Source organism: Convolutriloba macropyga, chromosome 14 (genome assembly GCF_964194025.1).
Source record: "Convolutriloba macropyga chromosome 14, txConMacr16.3, whole genome shotgun sequence".
NCBI lineage: Eukaryota > Metazoa > Xenacoelomorpha > Acoela > Convolutidae > Convolutriloba > Convolutriloba macropyga.
Window position 1 is genome coordinate 48,616,263 of NC_134481.1, and position 23,714 is coordinate 48,639,976.

The 23,714-nt window shown below is 34.9% G+C and overlaps 1 protein-coding gene across 3 annotated transcripts in view; it reads left to right on the forward strand.

Moving 5' to 3' along the window:
* The window catches only part of LOC142352951 (catechol O-methyltransferase domain-containing protein 1-like), an 83,323-nt gene extending 65,474 nt beyond the window's left edge, over positions 1-17,849 (forward strand). Inside the window, exons 2-6 of one of the 3 annotated variants that reach the window (XM_075405111.1) lie at positions 8,470-8,491; positions 10,502-10,660; positions 11,323-11,437; positions 14,931-15,139; positions 17,120-17,849. In XM_075405111.1, coding sequence (XP_075261226.1) covers positions 10,517-10,660; positions 11,323-11,437; positions 14,931-15,139; positions 17,120-17,335 — 684 coding nt within the window. In that variant the 5' untranslated portion in view covers positions 8,470-8,491; positions 10,502-10,516 and the 3' untranslated portion in view covers positions 17,336-17,849. Of the gene's footprint in view, positions 1-8,469; positions 8,492-8,929; positions 9,069-10,501; positions 10,661-11,322; positions 11,438-14,930; positions 15,140-17,119 lie in introns of those variants that run through there. The other 2 variants (XM_075405110.1, XM_075405109.1) reach the window with 2 other exon arrangements.
* The last annotated feature ends 5,865 nt before the right edge of the window (positions 17,850-23,714 follow it).

A 23,714-nucleotide genomic window follows, 5' to 3' on the forward strand; every position in this document is an offset into this window, starting at 1 on the left:
TGAACGCACGAAAGTCTGGACATGAACGCACAAAAGTCTGGACATGAACGCACGAAAGTCTGGTGAACGCACGAAAGTCTGGACATAAACGCACGAAAGTCTGGTGAACGCACGAAAGTCTGGTGAACGCACGAAAGTCTGTCGAACGCACGAAAGTCTGGACATGAACGCACGAAAGTCTGGACATGAACGCACGAAAGTCTGGTGAACGCACGAAAGTCTGGACATGAACGCACGAAAGTCTGGTGAACGCACGAAAGTCTGGTGAACGCACGAAAGTCTGGTGAACGCACGAAAGTCTGTTGAACGCACGAAAGTCTGGACATAAACGCACGAAAGTCTGGTGAACGCACGAAAGTCTGGTGAACGCACGAAAGTCTGTCGAACGCACGAAAGTCTGGACATGAACGCACGAAAGTCTGGACATGAACGCACGAAAGTCTGGTGAACGCACGAAAGTCTGGTGAACGCACGAAAGTCTGTCGAACGCACGAAAGTCTGGACATGAACGCACGAAAGTCTGGTGAACGCACGAAAGTCTGGACATGAACGCACGAAAGTCTGGTGAACGCACGAAAGTCTGGTGAACGCACGAAAGTCTGGACATGAACGCACGAAAGTCTGGTGAACGCACGAAAGTCTGGACATGAACGCACGAAAGTCTGGTGAACGCACGAAAGTCTGGTGAACGCACGAAAGTCTGTCGAACGCACGAAAGTCTGGACATGAACGCACGAAAGTCTGGTGAACGCACGAAAGTCTGGACATGAACGCACGAAAGTCTGGTGAACGCACGAAAGTCTGTCGAACGCACGAAAGTCTGGACATGAACGCACGAAAGTCTGGTGAACGCACGAAAGTCTGGACATAAACGCACGAAAGTCTGGTGAACGCACGAAAGTCTGGTGAACGCACGAAAGTCTGTCGAACGCACGAAAGTCTGGACATGAACGCACGAAAGTCTGGACATGAACGCACGAAAGTCTGTACATGAACGCACGAAAGTCTGGACATGAACGCACGAAAGTCTGGTGAACGCACGAAGGTCTGGACATGAACGCACGAAGGTCTGGTGAACGCACGAAAGTCTGGACATAGGCACTTTCCGTCTGGGACGGTCTGGACATAGGCACTTTCCGTCTGGGACGGTCTGGACATATCGACTTTCCGTCTGGGACCTCAACCTGGGTAATGACTTTGAACTCTCGGTAAATCCTTTGCTTGGAAGTTTACTAACCTAGCATACATCGTTATTAGTGTTAAAAAGACATGTGTCTAATGAAAGCTAACTAGGGAAAAGAGTCACTCAATAAGTATTAGGACGTCTGATATTCCTTCTCTACCTAAAGGGTGAGCGCGTTTGCGTATCTTTAAAACGCAACGCGTTCAATGCACAAATGATCAAATGACTCGTTCGTTTTAGCATCAAAAGAACAACTGAAAATACCAAAAAAGAACAATTATGCGATATCGTTTTTCAACTTTTCAGTTATTTTCATTTCAACGAATAGATTGAAAAAATGGACAAAAACATATATCAATATCTTAGTAAGAGCGCCAAAAAAAGGAACACTGTATTTCTCCTAATATCTGTAAATGTTTCAGTCGTAGTAAAATTTACAGAGATAGGCAGTGTAAAATATTGATAATTACAAAAGAGAAACTAATAATTTATAATAACTAAAATATCGATCCAATAGAGAAGTCACTTGTATTGGAGGGGAGGGACGACAGTAACATAAATTTAATGTAAAACAGAAAGAAATTTAATTGAATTTAAAATGTTTCCAAGTAATTGATCTGTGTTGGGTTTTATTTGGGTCCTTGTGGTATTCATTCAGAAAAAACAGCTTATATTTCTTCTTTGCATGACTGTATGACATTGACAAATAATTTCTTGGGAAAGAATTGTGCTGTAGAATACCTCTTTTAATAATACTTTTTTCATGCAAATTGCATTTTGAAATTGTCTGGGTAAAAATTTTTTGAGTTCGCTCGTGTATATAAAAACTTGCGGTTGGTAATTTCAAAGCTGAGCTTGAGAAGGCAGGCTTCTTTTTATTCATGATACTATGGCAGTAAGTGGCAGCCCTGTAATCAAAAAGCAAAGAAATAGGTAGTATACCAAGGTTCATTTTAAGATCTGAGGATGAGTCAAATTTCTGTCTGTGAAAACAAGCTTTGATGGCCCAATTTAACTGCTTTTCTAATGTCGTTATAAGATTTTGATTGATGGTTGCAAGTAAAACAGAAGAATATTGAACATGACTGAGAACAAAAGCATTCAAAATAATTTTTTTGTAACCAGTGGGTATTATGTTCCTGAGGGCATATATGCATTTAATGCCCTGGGCCATTTTTGACAAAAGAATTTTTACTTGTTTTTGATATTTGAGGTCTTTGTCAATATTAACACCGAGATATTTGATTTCCGCTTTCGAACTTATTAATTTGTCTCCCACTTTTAATGTCGTTTCGTCATGAGGATTAGAGCTACCAAAAATAATAAACTCTGTTTTATCCGGATTGATCTTGAGGTGATGTGGTTTAAAAAATTGTATGCATTTTTCTATGGCCTTCTCAAGCTCGCCTTTGCATTTGAGAACTTCATCATGAGAGCTCAATAGTACTGTGTCATCTGCGTATTGTATTGTTTCACATGACAAAAAGTTGCTAATGTCGTTAACATATAGATTGAACAAGAGTGGACCTAAGACTGTTCCCTGCGGAACTCCTTGAGCCACTTCAATCCAACTTGCTTTAACATTATTGATTATGACTCTTTGTGTTCTGTTTGAAAGATAGCTCGTAATTAGATTTTGAGCTGGTATCGAAAATAAAAGAATGGAAAGCTTTTGAATCATGAGCTTGTGATTAATGGAGTCAAAAGCTTTTGATAGATCTAAAAACGCCGCTGCAGTAATTTTTTTCTCGTTTTTGTTGCATCGTATTTTTTCAGTTAAATAAACGAGAGCATCTGTAACATTTTTTTTTCTGAAACCAAACTGTGTTTTAGAAAGCAGGGCATTCTTATGAACATATTCATCGATTTGTTGTTTAATAAGAGATTCAAAAACTTTTGCTAATGCTGGTGTTAACGAAATTGGTCGATAGTTTAGAGGATCATCAAGGTCTCCTTTTTTAAAAAGTGGAGTGATGTCGGCTCTTTTGAGTTCAGCAGGGAATGTTTCTGTTTTTATAAATTCATTCAAAAGAAAACAAATAGGCTCAGCTAGTTCACTAGCTGCGTCTCGCAATGCCCATGAGGGAATGGTAGAAGGACCCAATGGTTTGAATTTTCCAAGAGCAAGAAGCGTTTTAAGACATTCAAACTTAGTAACAAATCTAAAGGAAAAGGTGTTTTTTTGCCTAACCATAGGCAGATCTAAAGTATAGTTCCTACTTTCAAAAAATTCTCCTAATTTGCTGAATTTTACATTAAGTAAGCTGGCTATTTTAGTTTTTTCTGTAATAATTTATTTTAGTTTTTTCTGTAATATTTTTTTAGTTTTTTCTGTAATAATTTGTTGTTTTTTTTTCTAAAAACAACCATTAGCAAAGAGAACAAAGTTAGAAAACTCCGAAGTTGGGAACAGAGGAGTCCACATTGACAGTCAATTGAAATAACAAACGCAAGTCAATTTTTTATTCAAAAATATTTTGCATAGATGGGACAGTTCATATATTTACAAAAACAATTACAATGAACCTTTTATGTTAGTTTTTAATGCTTTCGTTTTTAATCATCTACATTAATCAGTTGGTGTTCATCTTTCAATTTAAAAAAAAAACAGATTATCTGGTCCCTAAGGGTAATTTTTACCGAAAAATATTGACTCTACGAGGAATATAAAATTTGTAACACATTCACCCTCCGAATTTTTTTTACGAGAGATTAACCTTTAATCACGTTTTTAAAATTAAGCACAGCCTGGCTTTTACCAGCATGGCAGGTATCGGACTTCTCTGCTAAAAAAGCGCTTATCAAAAGTTTTGAAGTAAATAAATGAACGAACACTTGAACCAATTAGTCTCATCAGCAAACATCAATAAGATTTTAGACAAGAAATGATAGATTGATTAAGACATTTACACGGGACGGTTACTCAAAAACAAAACGAACAAAACAAGTTCTTTACGGCAAATTTTTCAGATTTATTGAAAGGCACAATCGATCCAATCGATCTCATCAATTATCAACAATCATTATTGTTCCGACCCCCACTTTAGTGGGGAGGGAGGAACTATATACTCAATTGGTTTTCTTTATTCAGTCACTTTTGGGCGATCGATACATTAATCGTAGAGAATTGTGAGTGGTATCCTTAAAAAGCCCGTCCATTGTAGAAAACGGAATCAAAAAACTTTTTTCGTTTTTCGTTTTTTACAGGGAGTTATCGAGGTTTAAATTTTCGTGAACATTCGACTGTTTCTGTTCACATTTTCGGTAATTTTTGCTAAAGTTTGGCACAATTTCGCTAATATAATTCAAAATAAGTTAAAATCTTTGACGGCAGAGTGTTGTTGTTACCGCAAGAGATAGAAGAGCGTTGCTGAATTGTTTGATTGAAGTTTTTTTTGCTAAAATTTTTGATAAAAATTTTCAAAATTCAAACTTTTTTCATCAAAAATGGCACAAAATTTGCTTTTTTGGTCCACTTTGTTAAATTTTGCCAAACTTAGTGACCTACAAATCTTAACACAGAATCCCTTATCTCAAATAGAACGCTAGTTGCAATTAGGCGCCGTATGAAAGTCTTCTGGAATTAAAACTTTGCCGTTTTTTGCAGATTTAACTCGATAATTCTACAAAATGCATCGTGGTTTTTTTTTTAATATTTGAAGAATTCCAATCAACAATTGGTCTAATCCGCAAATACTTAGAACACTTGGTCGGTTTGTTGGGCGCAAGAAAAAATCAGGGAGAGTTTCGATAATATCATGAATTCTTAGAATCAGAGACTTTTTGGTTTTTATTTTGATGCTGCCTTTTCTCAAAGTATTTTGCTTTTGTTTTCTATGTTAATTACTAACAATATGTTTTTTTCACAGCTCCGTTAATGACAACTCCAATTTACGTTTATTTGAGGCCAAATGTAGATAAGATTTGTTTTCAGAGAACAAAGGGTTTCAATGGCTTTGAGGAAGAGTTTTAGTAAAATTTAACTGAATTCTTCACTTTTGCCTTCAATTGTTATTCTTTTTGGCAATCTCATTTTTAAGTTAAACCACTCAAAGATCTAAATTTTTTCCTCAGGAGGTGCAAATGAAACTTTTCTATTCATTCGGTTGTTAACTAATGTCTTATGTTATTGAATGAATTTGTTTTAAGGAAATTTCTGTGATTTTTTTGAACTTCTCATTTTTTTATATTATTTTAGTCAACATTTTGCTTATTCTCAGTAAGTACAGGTCAACTTTTCCTCCCTATAAACTATAAACTAATTTTGTGGCCGATTGTTTTAACAGAACGTTTTCTTTCTTTTGGTACTACGAGTTTTTATACAAAATGTTCTGATTTTTGTGCATAATTTCCCATTTTTGATGTTGTTTTTGTTTTTTTCGTAAATTGTCGTATTATATAACAATCTTACTGAAAAAACTTTACAACAATTGAAAGTAAACATATTTTTTTGTTCTCCTAACAAACGGTTTTAAGGGCTGACACCGTTCTATTGCAGAAATTGGTAGAGTTTTTCTATTTTGCCCTATATTTGTTGTTGTTTTTTGTTGTCATATGCCAAATATTGTGTAATTAAAGGTCTCAGTGGCCAACTATAGATAAACAAATGAACTTAATAACTGATATCGGTAAATAGCTAATGGTTGTTTTGACTTTCGAATTAAATTTCTAAAAAAAAGAGTAATAGTAATCTTTAATTTATACCTTTTTGTTGTGGTTTGCTTTTTTCGCATTTTACAATGTTGTTTCATTTTCGCAATATAGCCTCATTTTTAGAGCTCTTTTTAAAGTTTTGTTGAATCAAACAAAAATTTTACTGTTGTTTAAAGGTTTTAAATGATGTCTTCAGGGCTTAGACAATTTGTTGCTGATGAATTTTGTGAAGTTTAGATACTTTTCAGTATTTTTGGTTCTTTTTGTTGTCATTTTGTGATAGTCGTTTTACAAAAAGACGTTACGATGATCAAAGGAGAGGCAAATGAAAATGTTATATTCTGGCGGTTACTATCTTATTAATTTTACGGCTTCAAAACTGTGGTTTCGTAAAGTTGTTTGTGAAACTTATTAGCTCAGCTTGTATTTAATGTTATTTTTTAGTCTTATGATTTAGTCTGTTTAATAACAGTCGCTATTAGCTATCCAAGTAGTTGCAAGAAAAACTTTCTACTCTTTTAGTTGAAAGTTTTTGTTGGCTATAAATTCTGAAAATACTTGTTTTTAATAAAAGAGATCTGTCAACTTTTTCTGTTAAATTGTAGCTAAGCATCTCTATAAACAACTGACATCATTTATCTATTGAATTACAATTTGCTCTTCATGACGTTTCCAGTATTCATAACGTTTCCAGAATGCTCTTCATTAGTTTTCCAATTAACTGCAAGATAAACTGTCTACTCTTTAAGTCGAAAGCTTTTGTTGGCTTTGAATTTTGAAAATTTTTGTTTTTATTTAAAAAAAGAGATAGATTTTCGAGATCTGCCAATTTTGTATCTGTTAAATTGTAGCTAAGTATCTCTATGTACAATTCACATCATTTATCTTTTGAAACAGAATTTGCTCTTCATAACGGTTTCATTGTCCTGAAATAGTCTTTCTTCTTGGAACAACCAGTTTTCATAAAAACCAATTTTCGTGATTTTTGCATATTTGCCCATTTTGTAGCTTTTTGTTTTCTTTTCACAGTATCATAATAATGGGCGTCATTTGATTTACAAATGTTGTCAACTGCAAAAAATTCGAAATACGATCGGAATCAACTTTGACCGGAGTAGTAACGTTCATTAGCACACATGATAAGCTAACTCATATTAAAAAATGAGCTTCCTAGTTGAACTCAAAAAAAAGTTATTAGAGAACGAGAACCAGGCAAACCTCACGTTTCGGGGGTACGGTACTTGAAATTCAAAATTCTGACCAAAGTATACATCGGATCGGGACGGGAAACAGCTCATTCAATTGCCCGTAAAATAAGCTTTAAAACTCTATATATGACATCCTATTTGGACCAGTATTTCGCGAATTAAAGACCAGCGAGCTATGACCCCTCGACCACATAATTTATAACTCATTTCCAATTATAACCCTATTTATAACGTTTTAACCGGGTGTTATAAACAGTGATATAAAGAGTGATATAAACAGTGATATAAACAGTGATATAAACAGTTATAGCTGGTTAATTATAACTAGTTTTACTAGCACTAACAGAGGGCAACATTGGCTCTTGAGTAAGTTTATATTGAGGGACATCTGTACTTTGCACGGGCTGATTTGTACTTTGCACCATAATAGGGTCCACTGGGTGCCGCACCACGGGACCTCGGGCTATCATGGGCACCATCACAGTAGCACCCCTTTTGACAATTTTGCCTCGGTTCAAGTTCGATATTTGGCTGATCTGAAAAGTACATAAATTTGGTGATTTCGGCTATTTTAGGGGCTGAAACGGCTGAAAATTGGCTCAAAACGTCCCAGAACACCTGAAATACCCTCAATAGACCATCACGGGTTGCTAATAAACACCTAATAAACAATTTGGTATGCCCCGGCATCATTTTTTAGCACCCCTGGAAAGTGCCTAAAAAGTAATGCCAAAATCGTGGTACGTTGCGAAATTTTTTTGAATTCAAAATTTTCACTCGAAATTTTTTGAAAAGTTGGTTTTGACTTGGGAATCAACTTGCAAGTGTTACCCAAGTCTTGGCCAAGACTTGTCAGACTTGTAAGACTTTTTTTGAGACTTGCCCAGTACTGGAAAACGAAATAAGTTTTGGATTTAGACTTGCCTAGTACTGATTTAGACGTGTAGTTCGGTACGGGTATGCTTTGAAGGGTATAGTTTTTCAATTTTGTTAGCCTTCCAATTTGTAGAACTTTTCCGCTAGCACTGCTCCCCTATTAGATTCCAATTGTTCAAAACTCGTTCCATAGAGGAACGGCTCATCCATCCACGTGAACATAAAAAAATTTAAGAATGCGTTTCAAAATCTTTACCCTCTGTTTTAGTGTCATAAGCTTGCAAAATTCATTCGTTCTTACAAGATTTTGGTATAATGTCGGTAATTGTGAGCAATTCATTCAAGATGCTGCAAAATAGACGGCTGTATGTCGTTATATGGCTTAATAAATTAAACTTGTTGCATTTAGCGTACTAAATGCGCAATGGTAACAATAAATTCTTAAAATGTTTCCATTAAAGTGAAACACTTGTTGATTGGGGCAGCAGCCGATTTTAGGCTTGATATTCTCAATTAATTATTTTCGATTACCTTGTAACAATGTTTCACATCCTTTCTACCGTTTGTTGAGGTGAGAACAACACAATTTGTCTTTGTGGTAAACTTTCAAAACTGAAAAACTGAAGATATTTGCCTTTGATTAGATAATGTATCTGACCTATTTAGCCGGTTTAATACTTTTTTTCGTTATTAAATTTTTACGACAGAAAACTTTGATCTTTTTTATTTTGCAGAGCTTTGTTTGAATTAATTAGAGGTGGACCATTAATAACAAGTGTGATAAATGTGGCCGAACGATGCTGAACCATTATAATTGTCTTTTGGTGTGTGGTTTATCGTTTTACATAACATTTTTTGCAGTTACTCATTTCTAATGTTATTCCAAAGTTCTGAGTCAACATGCAAGTTTTTTGTATGAAAACGTCGGCGAAAATTTGCCATAGCTAATGACAACCAATAACGTATAAATAGGAGCTGATAGTATAAATAGTAGAATGAAAAAAGCGAGTTATTACCAGCATTGAAGACTAAAAACTTTTTGTTCACAATAAACAAAAAATGTGTGTTCTACAGGCATTGAACATAGAGAATAAACAGCTGATCAACAGCGAAAATTGCATTAGTTTAAATTGGTCTGCACTCTTCTGGTAAGTTGATAGAAAGTTACAGAAGAATCACCTCAATTATTTGAGATAAGCTCGACAAGACGCTCTGCGTGTTCTACATATATTAGGCTAGATAGATGAGGCCCGAGGAACAAGAACGGATGAGAAATAACAATGCGTTATAGAAGCTCTCCAAGTTTGAGGGCTCAAGACAAGTTGTTGTAAGCTGTTAACACATAAGGCTTGCATGTGAAAATTCAAGTCCTGGGCCGATCAATTACTTACAAAGTTTTTGCGCCTCCCAAAACGAGTTTCAGGTCTTGATCAGTACATCTCAAGTGAAATACACCTCTTAACTTAACAAATCAGTAGTTATCACGTCTTGTTTCTAATCTTAAGACTTGTGAAAACTTTCTCAAGACCTGCCAAGTCTAAGTCAAGTCTTGAGGAAGACTTGACAAGTCTTGGGTCAAGTCTTGGCATATTGAGGTGATATCAGAATTTTATCGTTTTCTATAAGGCAAATTTGTGGAAGTGCCGGCATTTTCTTGCACTTATATTTTCAATTTGAAAACTTTTGAAGGCAAGCCATCGTAGATGGCTGCTTTTTCTTTCGTTCAACAATGAAGGAAACTCAACACTAAAAATTGTGTTCAAGACTTGATTCAAGACTTGTCAGTTCTTGGCTGAGACTTGCTCGAGAATAGCCAAGCCTTTATCAAGACTTGAATCAATACTTGTCAATAATTGGGACATGATTCAAGACGTGCCAAGTCTAAAAAATGACATGATCGAAGCACTGATACAGTACTGATCCAAGGCTTGTAACTTCACTGAATCAGCTCTGATTAAGACTTGACGTTCATTCTGGGTTGCTTAGACCCCCAACAGTTCTAGAATGGGCAGTGATAGAATGTAGAGAGAGAACAATTTAATAGTGCTAAGAAAATGCTTGATAAGAAGCTGTAATAGGTCAACGTATACATGGCTAGAAGGATGAGGCCTTTTGGAATAAGAGAGAACAAGAGAATGGGTTTTAAGAGATGCTCCAGATCTGACAACGTTTTGGTGCATTATTTCGCACACTAGGCTTTCAAATAAGATATGCTGGTTCGAGTCCAGTACTGGTTCATTTTCAAAGTAGCTGCGCATGCTTACATCCCCTAAAAGATTATGGACACAGAACACAATCTCCGAAAAAGATAATCGGTTATAGGAGATGCCCAAGTGAGAGAGTTTAAGGCCAGTGGGTGCAATGGTTAATACATAGGCTTGCAAGTAAGAGATCCACCAGATAAACGAACTAATGGAATTTATAATTAAAAACCCCTCTTCCTGAAGCCAAACATACGAAAAACATGCGCTAGTTTGAATGATAGATAAGATTATCCCTCTCCAATTAATCTCAAAAATTATAAAGTTATTAATGGAGTTCTTTTATTTGTTTGTTTACTTTCAATGTTGACATTTCTCAGAACATTCAATCACTGATGGAGACGACTAAAAAAGCGAAGACACACCCGGACAGATTCAGGTACCTGAACAAAATGGTCATTCAGCCTCGATTGAATACTTTACCTCCCGCTCTAACTGAGTTGATTGACGTCACAGCTCGACATCCCAAAGAAAGATTTGTAAGTGTCTCTGTTTTTTTTGGAAAAATATGATCTTTGGATAAAAGTTCCTTCATACGCACCATTGATGAAAAGGAGGAGGGGACAAAAGCAAACGGATTCAAACGTTAGTGAATATCTAAGTGGCTTATGTTTGTCACAAAAATTGACTGAAAAATGATTATAATATAGTCCTTAGACAGTCATATATATCAAAAAATAATTGTTAACTTGTTTTCACACCAGTAAATGAAAAAGAATAGTCATTGAGTTAAAAAAATTTTTTTTCATCTCAAAAAACAAAGTTATGATCCAGAATTTCTGTGTCAACGGATTGTATTTGTTTTTTAGAATGTACTGAAGCGGTTTTATAAATAGATGAAGCTGTATACCCGGACCGTAGTGTCATTAAAAATCAGTACTGAATCATAATAAATTCATTCTGTTTTTTCTATGCGCAGAGCTCTGATCAGGGCACTTAATAGACATTTCATGGTAAATTTCAGAGTTAAATTCTGAGAATTTTCGGAACATCATGAATCTCAGTTTCTGAATTCTTCCTGAATTTTAATGAATTTTATCCTGATTTTTTACTGTTTAGTATGAAAAAAATCAAATATATCTTCTGGGAGATCGATTTGTGTGTGTGTTGAGTAATACTCAAATGTGTGTTGTTTCTTTAGGCTTCGAGCGTTGACCAACTTTTGTTATATCAGAGCTTGACTTTCATGATGAATGCGAAGAAGATTCTAGACTGTGGGACATTGACTGGCCTCAGTGCTTTCTCCTTCGCTCTAGGTAAACTTCACTATTTCAATCCCCCACATAGCCCTCAATGATTAATTAATAGCTTCGTAACAGTTTTAGATTAAATGAAATCTTTGTTAATGATGTCGAAATTTTTCCGGAGCAAAAAATGTGCCGATTATGAATACCGCCGACGCATAACAAAATTCAGAATGGAATTTGTCTGAACAGATAGAATAATTCAGGAATTATTTTTGCTTCGACTGAAAATTAAATCAATAAAAAATTTTTTTACACAAAAATTATAATTACACTACGGTCTCTATTCAGATGTCAAATGGTCCATTTGATAAGCAATAGTCGCGTTTTGATTTCAATCTTAGATCCAGGTAGAGGCCATGATAAAATACTTTGGTGTAGCTGCTAGCGTAGCTAGAGTAGCTATAATACATTGTTTTAGTTGAAATTCTCTTCTAGTTGCGTCTCAGCAAAACTTAATACTGATGTCTGAGAAAGCAAAACATGATATTCAATCTCAAATCGACTAACTTTTTTACATATAATTATTATTCCGACACTCACTTTAGTGGGGAGGGAGGAACTATATACTCAACTGGGTTTTTTTGTTTAGAAAATTTTGGCCGATCAATATATTCATCGTAGAGAGTTGTGAGTGGTATCATTAAAAAGCACGTACATCCTAGAATATGGAACTAAAAAGATTTTTTCGAATTTTGTTTTTAACAGGGAGTTATCGATGTTTAAATTTTTGTCAATATTTGATATACTAAGTCTAATCATTCAAAGATCCAAATGGCCTCCTCAAGAGGAGAAAGTGAATCTGTACCTTGCATTCAGTTGTTAACTAATGTCTCTTGTGTCCTTGAATGTATTGCTTTAAGGAAACTTGTCACTTTTTTATATTATTTCAGTCATATTTTTGCTTATTCTCAGAAAATACAGGTCAAAACTTCTTTCAAATGGAAATTAAATAAACTCTGTGGCAGATTGTTTTAACAGAACGTTTCCGTTCTTTTGGTACTACAATTTTTCAAACAAAATTTTCATTTTTGCCCACTTTTGCTGTTGTTTTTGTTTCTTTGGTAAATTGTCACATTACTTAAAAGTCTAACTGAAAAAAACTTCAAAAAGTTTTTAACTGATCATATTTATTAATTTCATAACATATGGTTTTAAGCGCTGCGAATCCGTTCTCTTGCAGAATTAGGCAGAGTTTTCTTATTTTTGCCCTCTATTTGATGTTAATTTTTGTTGTCTTATACCAAATATTGGGTAATTAAAGGTCTCAGTGGCCAACTATAGATACATAAATGAGCTTAATAACTGATATCGGTATATAGCTAAAAGTTTTTGTTGACTTTCAAACTAAATTTCTAAAAAAATGAGTAAAAGTATTCTTCAACTTATCACTTTTTGCTCTGATTTGCGTTTTTTGTCGGAATTTCCATTGTTGTATCAGTTTCGTAAAATAACCTCACTATTGAGAGGTGTCCTTAATGTTTTGTTGAACCGAACAAAAAATACTCTCTTGTTTAAACGTTTTGACTGATGTCTTCAGGGCTTAGACCATTTGTTTCAAAAGAATTTTGTGAAATCTAGATAATTTTCAATTTTTGTGTTTCTTTTTGCGGTCTTTTTGTAATGTGCGCTTTACAAAAAGACTTCATGATGATCAAAGGAGACGCAAAGGAAGATTTTATGTTATCCCTGTTCATACTTTATAAATTTAATGGCTTCAACACAGTGGTTTTGTATAGTTGATTGTGAAACCTTTTAGTTCAGCTTTTATTTAAAGCTACTTTATAGTCTTATGACTTAGTCTAATAACAGTTGCAATTAGTTTTTCAAAAAGTTTGCATTATAAACTGTCTGCTCTTTTAGTGGAAAGCTTATGTTGGCTTTGAATTTTGAAATTTTTGTTATTTTAAAAAGGCAACGGATTTTGAGACCTTCCAATCTTATTTCTTTTAACTTTTAGCTTAGCATCTCTATAGAAAAGTCACATCCCTTATTCGTGAACTACAATTTGCTCACTATAACAGTTTTTTTTCCTAAAATAGTCTTTGTTCTTGATACAACCAGTTTTCATTAAATATTCGTGATTTTTGAATTTTCGCCCGTTTTTGTAGGTTTTTGTTTTCTTTTCACTGCATTTCAATAATGGACGGTCTTCCGGTCATTTGAAAAAAAATGCAATGAGATTTTTTCAATAATTTTTTTGAACTTAATAGTTAATTGGCCTGGATATCGTTTTTGTGCAATTTTTTTATACAAATTTTTTTTTCCTTTTTGCCTGTGTTTGGCCTTCTTTTTGTAGTCGTATGACATATCCCGGATAATGAAAATTCTTAATCGCTCACTATGGAGTTATAGAAGAATCTCTCAATGATTTTATTTGATGCATAATGTTTCTAATCAGTTTCTAATTTTTTTTTAAACTTTGCCCTTTTGCTCATTTCTTGTCGACTTGTTACCAATCCGCATTGAGGAAAAGTCGCATATTTTTTCTAATAAAGTACAGGTTAATCTTCTTTAGCATAAGTTTTATTTGATGTCATTTTGATTTGGCTTTTAATGGTTTTCAAAAAATGGACAACGAGTTTTGGTTGTAATAAAAATTTGTATCTTGTGTCTTTCTTAAATCTTTTCTGGTAGTCATATTATGGTACTCATCGGCCCTGTAAGGTAGATTGTTTATTCATTTAATAGTTTGTTGACTGATAGTTTGATATGTTATTTTTTTATCTCTTCCTCATTTGGTAGACAATTAAGTGAAAAATGTAGATGAGCCGGGTCGGAACTTTATGTGCGAACGCACTCTACAACGCCTCCTTGTTTATTATTTGTATTCACCGGAGACGTATTAGGATGGTAGATAGGCAGATAGTAAACCGAAAGCAAAAATCTCGAAGAGTAATTTGAAATAAAAAATAAGGAATAACTACATTTTATAACACTCTGATGCTTCGTAAAATATGTTCAGATGTGGCAATTTGTTCGATTGTGGCAATTTGTTCGATTGTGATAGATTCATATAAAATTCTACGATGCTTTAAGGCATATACATTAATGCTACCACGAGTGTCAAGATCCTGTATGTCTTACCAAAGTGTACAAAATTTGGGCTCATTAGGTTTGTAATATTAAGGGGACCCCCCTTTATTGCAGCATCTGCTCCCTCTCTTCCGTGGAAAAAAATTTGTTTCTTAGCCATTTGATATGTGGTACTACAAGACACGGATTTGGTTTAACCATTGCTGATGATCATAATTTGCAGTTGGAATCTGAAGTCTGCGGTTGAAAGAGACAAATCTCTTTTGCCATTTATTTTGGTCAAATTTAAACAATTTTGGTTCAAGCTAAAGCCGAGCATCAAGTTTGGGTCGAACTAAAGTCCAGCATTGAAAATTTGCGTCGAATTAAATTGAAATTGCGCTATGTTCTTTTCATACACTTTTTCGGCCCAGAAGGTCCAATTTTGATAAGTGGAGGCCTCAAAATGGGCAGGATAGTTTCAATTTAGGTTGTGGTGACGATGGCCACGTGTACACAATAGACGTGAACGAAGAGTTTGTCTCAATTGGGAAAAAGTACTGGGAAAAGGCGGGGATCTCGAATAAGATAACCTCCATTCTTAGGTCGGCAGTTGATGTTACGAAAGAGATGTTGAAAGAACACGAGGGTACATTCGACATTGCATACTTGGATGTTCCGAAAGAGTACTACGAAGTTGTTAGTAAAAAGTTCAAATTCATTGTCTCATGTGTCGGCGTGTCACCGATAAAAACAAGAGAAATTCGGCTAAGTTACGGTAATTAATTGCTCTCAAACTAATTTTGTAACAATTACCTTAGCTCTCCATTTTGAATGCAAAAAGTCGTTGAGCAGCTCCCTTCGAGCTTTATAAGTCTCTAAGAGTACAATTCACCGTGGCTGTTAACAAAGTATTTTTCGCGGCGTAGACACCACAAATCCCTCATTCCAACTCCACCCCTCTTCAACCCGGGCCGATATGTGACAACGCTAAAAATGCAAGATTATGTCAGATTGGAGAAGACTGCGTTGAATTGATCTAAGATCAACGCTTGAGGCGTTGAAAAAAACAATGCCCTTTAAAAGCGTAGACCTTACTTAACTTTGCGTTTCTAAGCGTAGATCTCACATAATATTGCGTTGAATTTAGCGTCGATCTTACGCAGTTTTGCTTTTCTAAGCGCAGATCATAGATACTTTTGCGTTGAATTTAGCCTTGATCTCACATAGTTTTGCGTTTCTATGAGTAGATCTTACATAATTTTTCGTTGAACATGGCGTTGATCTCAAATAATTTTGCGTTTCTAAGCTTGGATATTATATAAATTTCCATTGATACTGGCGTTGAACGTTAAATTTTGCTTTGATCTTTCTTAATTTTGCTTTTCTAAGCTTAGATCTGTGCTTTGAATTTAGCCTCAAATTCATGTTAGGAGCATTAAAAACTCAGGTTTTAAACTTGATTTAATTTACTGAAACTCAACAATTGTCTTTATTGCCCACAATTTCTCTAAATGCAACTATTAGGTACGGAATAGTTTCGAGAGCTACGCTAAGAAAATTAAAATTAATCAGGATCTACGCTTAGAAACGCATAATTACGTAAGATCTACGTTTAGAAAAACTACAAAGCGTGAAGATATAGTACAGTTTATTAAAAAAAAATAGTGCTTAAGAAAATTAAAATATGTACAGTAGTAGATAAGGCGACAAGCATGCAGGAGGTCAGTTGTCCGAGTCTTACCAACAGAAGTCTATGTTTTGAAAATATGCGAGATCACAACGTGGAAAAACCAAAATTAGGTAAGAACTATGCTAATTTCAACGCAAAGTTATGTCAGATCAACGCTTTAGAAACGCAAAATTATTTAAGATAAGCGATTACTTGCGTTGACAATTCAAACAAAATCACTGCATTTTCCTTACATAATTTTTTCAGTGAAGGCGATGAATTTATAGACAAAAATTCAATGCATTTAACGCAAAATTATATTAGGAAATTGAGGTGAACATTCTAATTTTTCAACGCTAGTTGATACTTATCTTACATAATTTTGTCAAAATTAGTCGGCCCAAGAACCGCACTCCGCCCAATACGCCCCTCACTCCCCAGTAGCTTAACAGCAATTCGCCCAAAGTTAGCCGGTTATGTTTCAACAGTTTCGACCAGGTATTTTAAGAGTTAAGAAATAAATAACTAATTAAACAGTAAGTATATCGATTAATTTTTATATGTTTAAACTTGGCTGATGAGTTTGAAAAAAAATGAAACTGCCATCATAGCGAGTTTAAATTAATTTCCCTGCGTCTACTTTCTCAGCCACAACAACGATTATACTTTTTTGAACAAATAAATTACTTATAACCACCTGGTTAAGTTTACAGGTTAAAATTCAAGTTCTAAACTTTCTACAATATATTGTACAATAATGTACAATATTTCAAATCGATGGTGGATTTCTTTTAAATTTTGAATTCTTGGAAAAAAAACAAAGACTGGCTTTGTTATGTCAAGGCTTGTACTCGAAAAACTCTTGAGATATATCATGAGACAGTACTGATTTGGTTATTCATATCGGAATATACTGAATCAGAACTGACTATGGAAATCAGAAATTAACTCAGTATCGGTAAACTGATCTTAATGTTTTCCAATGTATAGATGAGAGTCAATTTCAGGTGTACGAGAACCTAGTTCCACTCTTGAGACCCAAAGGCCTTCTGCTAGTAGACAACATTTTCCTCGACTACCTCGTCTTCGAAGAAGACGAATCAAAGCATGACGAGCTGACGACACATGTGTCAAATTTCAACAAACGCATCAGTTCAGACGACAGAATGTTGAATAATTTTATTGATATTGGAGACGGGCTGGCCATCGCTGTCAAGAAATAATTAAGTCGCCAACGGAACAGATTTTATAGCTTCAAATATGTGGCCTTTCCCATTATAGTCCTCATGAAATTATAACCCACCCCCCCCCCCCCATTATTGTCTGTTTACGATGACTGGAAGGGGTGCTATACGCTACATGACTACTCAGTTTTGTCTATAAATTGACTTTATAGCTTGAAATATGTGGTCTTTCCCATTATAGCCCCCCATGAAATTATAACCCATCCCCCCCCCCCCATTATTGTCTGTTTACGATGACTGGAAGGGGGTGCTATACGCTACATGACCACTCAGTTTTGGCTAAAAATTGACTTTATAGCTTGAAATATGTGGTCTTTCCCATTATAGCCCCCCATGAAATTATAACCCATCCCCCCCCCCATTATTGTCTGTTTACGATGACTGGAAGGGGTGCTATACGCTACATGACCACTCAGTTTTGTCTATAAATTGACTTTATAGCTTGAAATATGTGGTCTTTCCCATTATAGCCCCCCATGAAATTATAACCCATCCCCCCCCCCCCCCCATTATTGTCTGTTTACGATGACTGGAAGGGGTGCTATACGCTACATGACCACTCAGTTTTGTCTATAAATTGACTTTATAGCTTGAAATATGTGGTCTTTCCCATTATAGCCCCCCATGAAATTATAACCCATCCCCCCATTATTGTCTGTTTACGATGACTGGAAGGGGGTGCTATACGCTACATGACCACTCAGTTTTGGCTAAAAATTGACTTTATAGCTTGAAATATGTGGTCTTTCCCATTATAGCCCCCCATGAAATTATAACCCCCCCCCCCATTACTGTCTGTTTACGATGACTGGAAGGGGGTGCTATACGCTACATGCTAGTCAGTTTTGGCTATATTAGCACGTGCAAGATTTCAAAATGCAAGTCTCAAGTGCTAGATTCTAGAATGACAGATTTTCTTATATGGAGTCGCAGATTTCAAAACTTGCAATTTCAAGCAAGGTAATACGACTGTGGTAAAGCCACTTCAAACTTTTCGCTTAGATTTTGAGGTGATTTGCGGTTCTTGACAAATGCCAGATTTTCTTGGATCTTTTCCGTTTGTGCCCCCCCCCCCCCCCCAGAACGTTTTGCGCCCTCCAGTTACAGAGCACGGGCCATTACATAGTAAATCATTGTAAAAATATGGTACGTGCATCTGGGGGGGGGGGGGGGTACAAATATGCGCCCACTAAGCTTGGGGGTCACAAACGGAAAAAATCCTTTTTCTTAGTGAATTCACCAGAGTCGTGGAACTAATGGTTACGTGACTCTGCTTGAAGTCGCAGAGAACTTCTGGCGTTTATTGAGAACCGCCAATCGGTTCAAGTTATTAAGTCAGAACATGATACGTTTTAAAATGACGAAAGTCAACGCAAGTCAACTTCTGGCTAAGTAGCAACTTCTGAGTCTGTTAGGTTTTGGATCTGTTCCATTTATGCACAACGCGCCTTCCCTTATTGTGGCGCTTAGTGGGTTCATCGCATTTTGCAACCCCCCCCCCCCCCCCCGAGCACCTGCTGTTTTACCTTATAATGATTTACTATTTAGTGTGATTCTCTGAATTGTAGCTACTCAAAGTATATGCTTTAATTTGTGATATATCTTTTCGACTGTAAACTTAGCCCGACGGCTGTGAATTTAAAAATTTCTGCTTAAAAACCAGTTACTAATGGAAGGGGGCATCTTGCACTCAGAGAAATTAAATTCTCTGTGTTTTATGCATTTTGGGTTTTTGTTCGAAATACATTTGGTTGAAAGGTTGGATCTTTTCCGTTTGTGCCCCCAGTACGTTGCAGAGCACGTGCCATTACATAGTAAATCACCATGTAAAATTATGACATATGCGTCTGGGGTGCAAATAATATGCATCCACTAAGCTGGGGGGGGGGGGGGGCACAAACGTAAAAAGATCCGAAAATTTAAATCAAGCTTCTTATTTTTTTTTCTTTAGAGACAATCTAGCTCTACATTTTTCAAAGTACAAGCTGACTGAACAAAATCAACAGAGTTCTTTGTAAAAAAAGGTTTTTAGTTAAGAAATTTCGCAAGTTTTGAGCCTTTTTATCAGGTTTCCTTACAAATAGTACAAAAATTTCCGCAAATATGATTTTTGAGAAAGCTGCGTTATTGTTGGAGCTGTCAATTAATACCACAAAAAGCTTCAGTTTAATTGAAGTGATCTCTTTCTGCGTTATTTTCTAACCGATAATAGTGCATTTGTTTCAAAAAATGAAACCATTCATTTTTAACACAGATATGAAAATGCTTTCAATGGTTTCTAAGTATAATATACTTAGATTGAGTGCAATCAAAACGATTAAAATAAGCTACGAAACAAAGCTATAGACTAGAAGGCGTAGTGAACTAGCTAGAACCCTCAGGAGAAATTCAGTTGAAACTAAGTAGAAAATAAGGTCAACTATTTCAAATTTGTTTTTTTGCTTTTAACGGTTTTTTGCAATTCTTTTCAGGTCATCGTGCAGTAAGCAGCTCAATTTAACAGAAAGCATTGAAATTTTTTAAAAAAAAAATATTCAGATGGCAAAATCAGCAAATTTTTTGTCTAAAGCAATATCTTTCAGAACCTTTAGCAGAACAATGTTGACATTTCGATGAAGTCCTTTTCCTGAAGTTTTTTATTTGAATTCTTGTTAATAGTATTGACTTCTACTTTATGATTATCAGTTTTCAACTTTGACTATCTCAGCTATAAATATTTAAATGTGTTCTCATAAACCGAGTTTAAGTGGCTCAACATAAACACAACTCCAAAAACTGCTCATTTTGTCGTGGAATGAGAAACGTGACGTCTTAAATGGCATTGATTAGCATGCTTGAAAAAAAAACAACTACTAGCAACAAGAACTTGGTGGGGCAATTTTTAGTCCCAAATTTTTATGGCGTTTTAATCTGACATTATTATCAGGTTCTAACGCAACCTATAAATCATTTGGTCTAAACGTTCTTCATCACAACCTTATAATTTATCACACTCGAAAAGTAAAGGAAATCATATAATAATATAATTGCAATCAAAGTTTTGGCCTCTAAAGTTTGAAATAAAACTTATGTTGCCTCAAAATAACGAAAAAAGGTGTTTTGAAATAACAATTTTTTTAAAACAAGCCATTTGAAAGTTGAAAAGGAGCTGTTTAACGAGTCTAGCACTGGATCAGCAGCACTCGTTTAGCTACCAACTCAAAAAACGATTAAAATAAGGAAATTGTCAAAAAAATTACCAATTTCTGTTCAAAAAGAACAAAACTTCAACGGAGCAAAACTGTCATTTGACTAATATATCACTCTAAATAACATTTTGTCAATATATCACTTTTTGTGAGCTAATATGGTCCTTCACCAAGCATTGCCCTAAAATTTTTAAGTTTGAGAAATTTGGAAATTCAAAACTATAATGTCAAAATTAAACGCCAAGAATATTTGTAACTCAATGACAAATTAAATGTCAAACAAAACGTCAAATTTAAACGCCAAAAATAATTCTTCCTCTGGTTTAAGGTCTTTGCATAATCTTAGTTGTTTGACTCGTTCAAATGTTCCTCCTTTAAATAAACTGATCGACCAGAATGGCGGCAAAAATTCATTTTGAAGGTCCGAACAATTTCTTCAATGTAAAACAAACCGACTAACGTCGTAAATTGTTTTTAAAGGACAGGCGGCGTATTTGCTTTAGCAGCCGCTGGTTTCAGCTCAGGTAACCTGTTTCCACTTGATCAGACAGGGAATGAAATCTTGGGGAAAGAACTCAGTACTAATAAGTGTTGTTTAGTACCAGCACGGTTATTGGAAAACCAAATCTACGCAAAAGGCAATGCAAAAGGTTGTCGAAATTGTGTGCAATAACACGGTTAGCCTCACTTCCGGTTATAGTGAAATTTTTCAATATCACATAAAAGGTTCAAAAACAATTAGGATTAGGAAATATGATTTCTCGAATAATTCTTGTCAGCTAAAACTTTTGTCAAGTTTTCTTTTAAAAAATCAGGTAGCATTAAAATTATAATTAAAATTGAGAAGGAAAAAAAACCACTCTGTTCCTCAGTTATGAGCTTCGACCTCTGGTTTTCATAATTTCACATCAATAACATAAAAAGGAAAAATAGCCTTTGGAAACAGTTCAATTTGCAAAGGATAACTGAATGGAACCTAACAAAAACTGATCAATTGTTCCAAAGACGAATATTAAAATCATTTTAAGAAATTTTCTGAACTGCAAAATGATTCTTAACTTGGAAAAAGCCGAGTTACTACACTCCACTAAAAAATTGAAAATAAAAACTAAAGATATGGTACTGAAGCAATCAATATGAAGCAAATTTTTAAATTCCTAGTTATATATGTTCATAAAAAGTTGAATTTTAGAAAAAATAACTTACTCTCCAAAATGACACAAAGTTTTCAACCTCAAACAAAGTAGAAACACTGTCACGCTAAGAACATGCACAAGTAATGCTCCTCAAATCTCTTAATTCTCGCTGACATTTTGTTGACAATCTGAACAGAATGTTAACGTTCTCGCAGAGGTATACCCCAAACTTTCCCCCTTACTAAAAAAACGCGCAAACAATAGATCCAGAAAATAAGAAAAATTAGGACACAAGTTGAGTAGCTTTTTGCTGAGTTCCACTGTTTTTGCGAAACCGAGAAACTTTTATTTTGGAATTGAGGTGACAAGTCTTGTAGTAATATTTCACTAAGTTTACGTATCTATTTTTCGAATTGAATGTATCTGTAATCTGCAATTGTGTGACTTAATGCGCGCTTTTAAGCATAAAAAAGTGATTTACCGATTTACTAATTGAGCATGAGAAATTGGTTTATAACAATATACCATATAGGGCTTAGTAACTTTACCAATCTACTCACCAATTCGGACGAATTTATGTAAAAGATGTTTGTTTTGTAGGTCGGGAACCAGCAGTAAACCACCAGTACGGAAACTTCACAGACCCAAATGACAACTCAACGCATACAAATGACATTAGCTGGGAATATCCCAAAGGAATCAATCAGCGAGATTAAAATGCAAAAACTCAAAAAATGCATATAAATTCAATTATAAATCAAAACCCGTGCTTTAGGTCTTTGAATCTTTCCTCTCTAAATTTGTTATAATAATTTTTCATCACGTTCGATGAAATTTTGATCTTTAAGGTATTCAGAACAGTGTCAACGTCTCAAAAACCACTCAGGAAAAATGAAGGGAATTTTCAGAAATACAACTGAAATTTGAACTACTTACGCTTGTGTTATATTTGGATTAAAATGGTATAACTAGATAGAGAACCAATGAAACAACTCCCTTAAATCTAAGTCAGATTCCGGGTTTTCCACCACTTAGATCTGAAATACCTCACAGGACAGACCTTCCCGGAAGGTTGCCGGTAAATGTAAACTGTATAAAGAGTATCTGGCAATTTCCGAACGAAAATTGGAGATAAAAGAAGCGAAAGACCGAAAAACAGCCAGACACAATTCTCGCACGATTCCCTGGAACGCCGGGTCCATCGTTAAAACTTGCCTGTTTATTTTATTCTGATTATTTCTCTTTGAAAAGTTGAGACTTTCCTGTTAAATTATAAGAAAAACGCAGAAAGGTAAAGAGCAGAATGGGAGGAGTTTTTAGAAAAAAAATAATAGACACCTGTGAAGTCGCAGAATGGAGGGAATTTTAACTAAAAAAGAACTGTAAAAACACAGAATGGAGAGATTTTTCAGAAAAAAAAGATAGACACCTGTAAAAAGTCGCAGAATGGAGGGATTTTTCAGAAAAAAATAATAGAAAACTGTAAAATTTCTGATTGAAAGGATTTTTCAGAAAAAGGTGACGGACAATGATAAAAATGAGCAGAATGAAGGGATTTTTCATAAAATCAATTGATCGACACCTGAAAAAAGACACAGAAAGGAGCTATTTTTCAGAATGATTTCATAGACAACTATACATAGACGCAGAATGGAGGAATTTTTCAAAAATTAATAGAAACCTGAAAATAGGATTTTAGACTTCAGGATTTTATTGCCCTTTACTTTTTATTTCTGCAAATGACCAGAACAGCCTGCAAATCACCCAGTTTTCAAAGCACATTCTTCATTTTATTGTGTCAAAATAATATCACAACGTAGACAGTACAACATTTTTTCTAAAAAATCCCTCAGCAAAAAATATTGGGAGGGTGTTGTGATGTCAATCCGATTTTCCGAAAAACAATTCAAAATAAATAAAAAACGTGGTAAACTTGAGACCTATATGGTATATTATTTAGCTTTCAACCACTTTCAATCACTTTTAATTGCTATCAATTAATAAAGCTATAAACCACTTCTAAAATTAGGCAAA